This window comes from Rhamphochromis longiceps, linkage group LG2 (genome assembly GCF_057381845.1).
Source record: "Rhamphochromis longiceps isolate RC_006_pf linkage group LG2, R_longiceps_female_GT1.1, whole genome shotgun sequence".
NCBI lineage: Eukaryota > Metazoa > Chordata > Actinopteri > Cichliformes > Cichlidae > Rhamphochromis > Rhamphochromis longiceps.
Window position 1 is genome coordinate 6,452,549 of NC_140558.1, and position 8,816 is coordinate 6,461,364.

The 8,816-nt window shown below is 40.1% G+C and overlaps 1 protein-coding gene across 1 annotated transcript; it reads right to left on the reverse strand.

Moving 5' to 3' along the window:
- Positions 1-3,373: 3,373 nt before the first annotated feature.
- On the reverse strand, positions 3,374-5,851 carry LOC146676881 (E3 SUMO-protein ligase ZBED1-like). The gene is made up of 3 exons (XM_085380571.1): positions 4,460-5,851; positions 4,012-4,162; positions 3,374-3,906 (listed from the first exon to the last, which is right to left on the reverse strand). Exons 1-3 carry the CDS (start codon positions 5,728-5,730, stop codon positions 3,460-3,462), a joined length of 1,869 nt encoding a protein of 622 aa, XP_085236697.1. The 5' UTR covers positions 5,731-5,851; the 3' UTR covers positions 3,374-3,459.
- Between the last annotated feature and the right edge of the window lie 2,965 nt (positions 5,852-8,816).

Consider the following 8,816-nt stretch of genomic DNA (forward strand, 5'->3'; position numbering starts at 1 on the left):
CAGATACTGTTTAATAAATCACATCTGTGAACAACCAAACCGTGTTAAGTTTAATTCTGGTGTCTTAGATTTTAATGAACAGTTTAGTTGAAACTTGTGATTTTTTTATCAAGTATTTTTTTTCCAGGTCTAATAAAATGCAGCCAGAGCAGAAAGCTCAAAAACTGCAATTTCTTGACTGGAGGCTGAAGAGAGCAAGTGGCAGCCTCTATAGCTGTAAAACAAAGCCCCGACAGGCTCCCATGTTAAAATCACAATGACATTTACAACCTAGCCCCCAAAAAGCATTGCATCTACTGATAGTTTCCCATCAGCAACTGTGAATGGGTTTTCAGAACTCATTCACCTGGAAAAGGGTGTTTGGCTACGGCAACACTGATTAACAGGTGACCCAACAGCTGCTAGGGCTCATCTCCACTGTTTCCCTAAACTAAACTGAACTGAACTGGACCTTTTCACTGTGTTTGTCCAGTTGGTATTTTTTGGAGAACTGTTTGTTTGTCTGGAATGTAATATTACGGCTTGCTCTGTGGTACAGAGCATCCTAGAAGTAGTGATGTGCGAATCATGAACGAATCGTTCAATACTCGAGAATCACTTTACTGATTCATGAATCATGATTCACAAGCCCAACTGACTAATCCCTGTTGCTGTTAGCAGCAATAAATCTAGCTTATAATTAAAATTGTGGAAAAAAACAAAACATCCAGTATCTTAACAAAAAAATTTCTGCTCTGAAGTGGAAGAAAAAACCCTGAGTAGAAGCTCACATCAAGACAATAGCTCCTCTGTTCACAGTAGCATCGCTCTGCTAACATGCTAACAGCACATTTGAGCTACTCACCCCCTCCCTCCTGTGCTGAATCACAGAGCGAATGAATCACTCACTCACCCCCTCCCTCCTGGCTCACAGCTTCTTCTTCTTCTTGGTTGGCAACCAATGTTAAGGCGCATTACCGCCCCCTGGCTCACATCCCAGTGGACATTTAGATGAGAAAATATATATTTGACACATTTAAGGAAAATACTAATAAAATAAAAATAAACAAAATAAATGTTTATTAGGCAATTTTGATAGGAAATTGCTTAATTTTAGAAATGTTTTTGCTCTTTTTTGCTCTATAAAATAGTTGTTTTATTTTAGAATCATTCATCTTAGCAGTAGGATTTACATGAAAAGAGAAACAAATTAAGTTTGAGTGAAAATGTACATTTTTTGGACTCTCTGGTCAACTGACTCAGTGAATCAAATGACTCAAAAAACCCAATTCACTTTGGTGAGTGACTCATTAAAACTCGATTCAGTAAAAAGAATCAAATTTACCATCACTACCTAGAAGTTTGTGCTTCAACGTAAATTTCTACTTTTTTGTTAGTCCATTCTTAACTTGGCAGAAGACAACCTGATTGCAATAACTGGTTTAAAAAAAATACTTTTGGGACTCTTGAAGTCTTTGGGAAAACAGCTTTCTATCTTGATCTCACTAAACAGTTTCTCAATCGTTTTCAGTTTAAAATCGTTTAAATTACTTTTTGTAAATTTAGGTTATCCAGGTCATTCATTGGCTAATTATTTATAAGTCTCAAGTCAGTGCAGTTTCACAGTTAGACCTACTTGCTTGTGGCTTTCAAATAGGCCTTCAGAAACCAGTTGGTGATGTCATGATAGCTACATCCATTTTTATACTTTCTACATAGCTAGTGTTAACTGATAAATTAGCACTCATCCATTTATCCATATAAGGTGACTTCTGGTTCATCAAAATGCAAAGTGAAAAACAAATGGGCAACTTCCATCTTTTATATTGTTTGTGAAAGCCAACCAGTGTATATTTTGTGTTACCTATATATAATATCTCAATTTGTTTGAAGATCTGAAACAATTAAATTGACGAACATACAAAGAAAATAGGAAATCCGTAAGGGGGCAAACACTTTTTCCCACTGCTGTACATTTGCAAATTTACGTACCTCTGTCTTACAATGGCCTCAAACACCCTCCAGCCCTCTCTGATCAATGCTTGCTGGGCTTAAATTCTAGCAGACAAGAATACAGCTTAATTTCCTTAAGATGGAGAATTTAGTCATGATATGTGGCAGTTGGTAGCTCACAGTGAACAAAAAGCTTTTAGGGTGCATTTAACTAAAGAAAAATTGTGCTCCTCCTGGACACCGAGGCATGTAATTGAAGGAGACTTTTGTCAAAACTTGAACATTATTTTTTAGGCTCCATGTTTTAAGCAAAGAGCTTTAGGTTGAAAAGAAATTTGTCACAATACTGTTATGCTCGTAAATAGGATTATCACACAGAGAGAATCCTATCCCTTTGGTGTTGTAAATCTTGGATAGGCTACACAGTAAAATGCTTTGTCAGATTGTTAAGGCACTTCCATTTCCACACACAGAGTTTGTAGAGTATGTGATAACACAGTAAAGATCTCTTAACAAGTGTTACGAAATCAGTTTCACCCCGGTTCTTTTTATTCCTCGGGCCTCCAGAGATGCACCGGACTCAGTAGTCATTTCACAAAACCTTTATTCATCTTTATTCATCTTCATTTAAGCATGCATTCTTCTAGAAGGGAAGACTTGCCAGGCCGGTGTCCCTCTGCAAAATCTTTCACTCCTTTGTCTGTGAAACACAGTTTTGTAGGAGCGACCCCATCATAAAACCCCCACAGTGTGCTGCAAACTCTGTGTCTGTGTCTATGTGCACGAGCACGTGAGTGACTGTGTGTGTGCATACCCGTATGTCTATGTGAGTGCACGTGAGTGAGTGTATGCGCGTACCTGTGTGTATGTGTGAGTGCACGTGAGTGAGTGTATGCGCGCACCTGTGTGTGTGAGTGCACATGAGTAGGGCTGGGAATCGTCACTGATTTCTAGAATCGATTCGATTCCGATTCACAAGGTCCCGAATCGATTCGATCCACGATTCGATTCAATTCGATTCGATTCGATTCGATTTTGAATCAGTCCGAAATATTATTATATGAACCATAATATATATAAAATTATGATAATTCACCTTGTATATGTACTGTCAAAAGAACCCTCTAAGCCTTGTGAATGAATTACATAAATTTCAAAATTAAGAACAGATACTAAAGCAGTTAAATAATGTAATTTTTAATTAACATTAGTATATATATTTTTTCATACATACATTTCAAGTGGATCAGGGATCCAGTGCAAATAGAACACATCTTTTGTAAACATCAGTAAAACCTCAGAGAAATAGTTTTGCTGTTAGTGTCTCACACAGCTTTTCTGAAATCCACTATTGTGTTTTGAAGACACACAGTATAACACAGCATGTACAAGTGAACTGACAGAAACTGACCGATCAGAAAATGAAAAACTGCCTTTTAAAATACTTCAAAAAATGAAAACATATTGAACAGTATTGTAAAACCTCTGTGAAACTAATGCAATTTAGCCTTATTTATAACTACCCTCTCACTTCTTTGAGACTGTAAGGTTTTTCTGCAAGAAGAGAAGCTGGTCTACATGTTGTGGAGTCAGGCAGCTCCTTTGTGCGGTAACAATGTCACCAGCAGTTGAAAACACTCGTTCAGAAGGAACACTGGTCCCAGGTATGGAAAGATACTGCTTTGCTTGTAGAGCCAAGAGAGGATACTCCCTTTCATGGTCCCTCCACCAGATCAAAGGATCCTCAGAAAGTGCAACAGGCTCAACGTCCCTGTATCGATTCACTTCTTCCTTTGCCTTCTGAGTTGGTGTTTTCTGTGGTGCTGTGGTTTTTGTTGAGTAGGCTGGCCCAAGGAGAAAAATTAATGCAGAGTCCTTTGACCTCTTAATTGGAGGGGCATAATCCACTTCATCAACACCACCAAGAGAGATGTCAGGGACAGTTTCCTCAGATGTGTCACCATCAGACTGTCGCTGTAGAAAAATGAAAACTTAATTACTAAAGAAATTACTATTTATATTCTAACTCGAGTAGTGCAAAAAAACCAATAATTTTTTGTTTTTGTTTCTGTAACTCACAATAGCTGTGTCCACGTTCTCCAAACCTGCTGCTTCCAACACCAACTGAGAGAATGTGTTGTTACAGGTCTCTTTGGACAAGAATGGCAGGGCCTTAAAGCGAGGATCTAATGCTGATGCAATGTAGAGCTTGTCCTTTAGGGCCACATATCTTGAAAAGAGATTTTGCACATTTAACTCAGTTTATTATGTTGGATATACATGTGCATGGTTACATACACTCATGCAAGATCAGAAACATTAATATACGACTTTGTTTCCATAATTTATATATAAACATCTATAGATAGATAGATATAAAATCAAAAGGCCTATTACTAGACAAGAGGGCTTAACTAACATTTTTATAATATATAGATTTTTTCACTATAATAAGAATTTTCATGTAATACATGCATCCATACAGTTACACTCATTCATGGCATATACACACAATTCATAAACATACCTTGACTTCAAGTTGTCGTATACAGCAGTCTTGAGGTCTTTAATCAGTGAGGAGTCATGAGAGACACTGATCATCTTCTCCAGCAGCTGTGCATGCAGAGGTGCAATGATGGAAAGGGTCGGGGACTTTTCTTCAGACATAACCAGTGTGGCTGCTTTCAGCGGCTTCAGAGCTTTCACTATATCTTCTCCATCAGTTATGTCAGCCTCTGTAAGACTACAGAGATTACTGTCATTTCTCCTCACTTCAGGTGAGAGTAGAGCTGCAGAGATTGCTGGTTGTTGCTCTAGGAAGCGTTCCAGCATCTCCAATGTGCTGTTCCATCTGGTCACCCCATCATTCACCAGCTTATGGGCAGGTAGATTCAGTATCTTTTGCTTCTCTTTAAGCTTGCGACTTGCAACAGTGCTGCGATGAAAAAAGGATGCTATGCGTCTCACTCGGCCAAGCAGCTGAGCAACAGCTGGAACTTTCAGTCCTGCTTGTGAAGCTAAATTGAGTGTGTGGGCAAAACAACCAATGTGCAACCAGCCCGTTATTTCTACAGCTCGCACCATATTTGCAGCATTGTCAGTTACGATGACTGGATTTTTGTTTGTAAGCTCCCATTCTTCGATTGCTTTGAACATAATTTCAGATAAATTAGCTGCTGTGTGGCTTGCTTCGGTGGTTCTTGTCTGTAAGACATGAGACACGAGTCTCCACTCCTGGTCGATATGGTGTGAGGTGATAGTCAGGTAGTTATCTGTTGCTCTGGATGTCCAGCTGTCACAGGTTATAGCGACTCTCTCTGCTGACTTGAGTGAGGCTGTAACATCGTGTTTCACTTTTTCATACATGTTTGGGATTACCACTTCACTCAAATGTTTGCGTGATGGTAAAACATAGCGTGGTTCTAGCGTATTAATGAGGTTTTGGAAGCCATCATTTTCAACAACGCTGTACGGACGTATATCTTTACATATGAAAGTTGCCACAGACTGGGTTATTTTTTGGGCACGTGGAGAAGTGGATTCAAACTTCACTGCAAATGCCTTTTCGAGTGAGCGTTGCTTGGTGTCGGCCGTTTTTGCTAGCAGGATATCTGGATGATGCCTCGTTAAATGATTTCTGAGATTTGTGGTATTTCCACAGTGCTTTACCTCCATTTTGCACATCTTACATACGGCTTTGCTTTTGTCCGGCTCTTCACTGTCTTCACAGTTCTTAAATCCAAAGTGTTGCCAGACATCTGCCTTTAGGCTCGGTGGCACATTCCCGGGAGTAGCCATGATGGTTCATGCGTCCAGGTCACTTAACTCTCGCGTGACTTCCTCATGTTAACCGCTTGCAAGTTTCATACGCGGCAAACTACATATGTATAAAAAAAAATCGATTTCCGGATTTAATGAATCGATATCGTTTTATTCCAGTTAGAATCGATTTTAATCGATGAATCGATTTTTTAAACCCACCCCTACACATGAGTGAGCGTGCGTGTGGATGTGTGTGCGTAACAGTTAAAGCACTATGTGCGTATATCTCTATGTACGTGCCTTCCTGAGGGTCATAAAAGTCCATCTCCCTTCCAAACCAAAGTTATTCAGTTACAAACTTTGAGACTCCCACCCAGGCATGCCCTGAGGAACTTCCACTCAACATTAACCTCTCTTTGTCTCACTTTCACAGTTCAAACTAGGGGAGGGTCTCCTAGAAATCTACTCCTAAGTTTATGACACACTCAGGCCTTAATTACATCCAGGTCAGTGTCTCTACAATAATTCTACATCTAACACAATTCTAAACTCTAAAATAGGCTACGCATATCTTCACTGTGCATGTGGGTGTAACTTTAACAGTTAAAGCACTGTGTGTGTGTGTGTCTCTGTGTACGTGACTTCCTGTCGGTCATAAAAGTAATCTCCTCACCCAAGCTACACCAAATTCCACTACACAACATAGAAAACAGAGTTAACATATTACAAACACTGAGACCCCCACTCTGCATCCACTGGGCCATTGGCCTCTTGTTGTCTTACATTTACAGATCAGGTGGAGAGTCTCCTGCAAACCTACTTCCAAGGTATGGCAATTATGAGTTTTATTAAGGGTACAAGCATCAGCATCAGCAATCCCCAACCGTAGCTTCTTGTCTCCTTTTACGACAGCAGACCCCCAGTGTCAATAAATTCCTTTCCCTCTAAACAATTACACACACTCTCAGGCCTACAGCTAAACCAACTGAAACACACAGACAAATCCTTTCCTATTCATCTGATCTACTGCTGGACCCTCTTATTAGGGCTGCTCAATTAATCGAATTTTAATCTCAATTACGATCTGGACTTTCAACGATCATTAAAAATGACTGAGCCGATTATTAGCACCTCCCTCGTGCTTTACTCTCGCGAGGTGGCAAATCGAGCGCACCTCTCTGCGTTTCGAACACGCATCACATCAATTAAGAGTACCCGAGGAAAGCTAAGCAGATGTTATTTGGAGAGGACAGGATAATGGCTGCTAAAGAAAGAATGCCTTTGGTTGAAAAGCGAGGTAAAACTACTTCAGTGGTGTGGAAACATTATGGGTTCGCGGAGTCAGACGTGGATCAAGTCGATATAGTGTGTAAACTTTGCTAAAGTGTTGTAGCTGCACCACAGAGCAACACTACAAATTTATTCAATCATTTGAAGACCGCTCACAAAGTGACATACGATCAAACAATGAAGGAGCATAGAGAAAAACTCTCAACAACACCTGCTTCATCCTCACAGACCTCCATTCACGCTACCCTGTACAACGCGACTAAATATCCCACCAGCTCCCAGAGACACAAGGAGATAACAAACGCGGTAACATAAGACCACTGCTCAATTAACACAGTGAACAACCCCGGTTTTAAGAAACGAATCCACACTTTGGACAAACGGTATAACTTGCCATCTCGTCACCATTTTAGTCGAGTGGCGATTCCCGCTTTATATGATGAGTGTCATGATGGTGTCGCAAAGGAAGTGGCTACAGCCCAATATTTTGCCACCACAACGGACTTGTGGTCAAGCCGCACCATGGAGCCGTATTTGAGCCTCACGGTACATTTCATTGACATGGATTTCAACATGAAAACGAAATGTCTCCAGACATCATTTTTCACAGAAGACCACACAGGGCAGAACATAGCTGCAGGTCTGAAACAAGCACTGGCTTCGTGGGATCTGGAGGAGAGTAAATTCGTCTGTATAACCACAGACAACGCTGCAAATGTCATACTGGCTGCAGAACTGAATGGCTGGATGAGGCTCCAGTGCTTTGGGCACAGATTACATTTGGCCATAGGTGAGTAGGCCTAATTCCTACTGAATATGATGCATAATGTGATTTTCTTTCAATAAGTATACAACATAATGCTTCAAATGAATATAATATATAAAAAACGATTTAAATTCAGAGATACTTTTATTCATTCTCACAGTCATACACATTTTCTATGAATTATACAAACACATAAATAAGCTACCATCACTTTTTCTTATTCATTCACACTCAAGGAAATGATAATCATCATCCTGATAATGCTTGTTTATATTTTTTATGTTTTTATAGAAAGAGCCATGAAAGATCACAGGATTGAGCGTGCAGTGGGGGTCTGCAAAAAAATGGTCAGCACCTTTTCATTCAGTTGGAAAAAAAAGAGAGCTGAAAAAGGCACAGATAGACCTCAAACTGCCAGACCACTCCTTAGAGACTGAATGTCCAACCAGATTGGGATCTAGGCAGGCCATGGTTTCCAGAGTCCTTGAGCAGCAGAAGGCCATTGCCCATGTCCTCTCCCAAGACAAAGGAACCAGGCACCTCATCCCCTCATGGCAGGACATTGATGTCCTTGAGGCCATCAACAAGACCCTGGGACCTTTGGTTGAATTCACTGATGCACTTTCTGGAGAGAAATATGTGAGTGTGTCTTTTATAAAACCAACACTCCACCTATTAACAACTCAATCTTGGCTGAGCAAGATGATGACACAGACCTCTCAAAATGCATCAAGAGGAGAATACTGGAGTACCTAAATGAAAAGTATGGTGACTCACCAACACAAGAGTTGCTTGACATGGCCACTGTCCTGGACCCAGGGTTCAAACTGAGATATGTAAGCGAGGTCAGCCAAGAGACAATAAAAGCCAGACTAACAATGGAAATGAAGTCCATTGCCCATATTTATAAAGATACTAAACATCTATCTGTCTGTCTGTCTGTCTGTCTATCTATCATTATTTATAGTAATTATTTAAGGATTGTATTTTAGAATGCCAAACCTGAGACAGATAAAACTGGTTCCTCATTCTGTGTTGCTGTCATTTTATGTTTGTCCCATTAAAG

Excerpts from the sequence above, each read along its gene's own strand:
- LOC146676881 (XM_085380571.1), bottom strand. The coding sequence starts at position 5,730 with ATGGCTACTCCCGGGAATGTGCCACCGAGCCTAAAGGCAGATGTCTGG. Across the intron at positions 4,163-4,459 it reads TACGACAACTTGAAGTCAAG|ATATGTGGCCCTAAAGGACA; the intron begins GTATGTTTATGA and ends TCTCTTTTCAAG. Across the intron at positions 3,907-4,011 it reads AGAACGTGGACACAGCTATT|CGACAGTCTGATGGTGACAC; the intron begins GTGAGTTACAGA and ends ATTTTTCTACAG.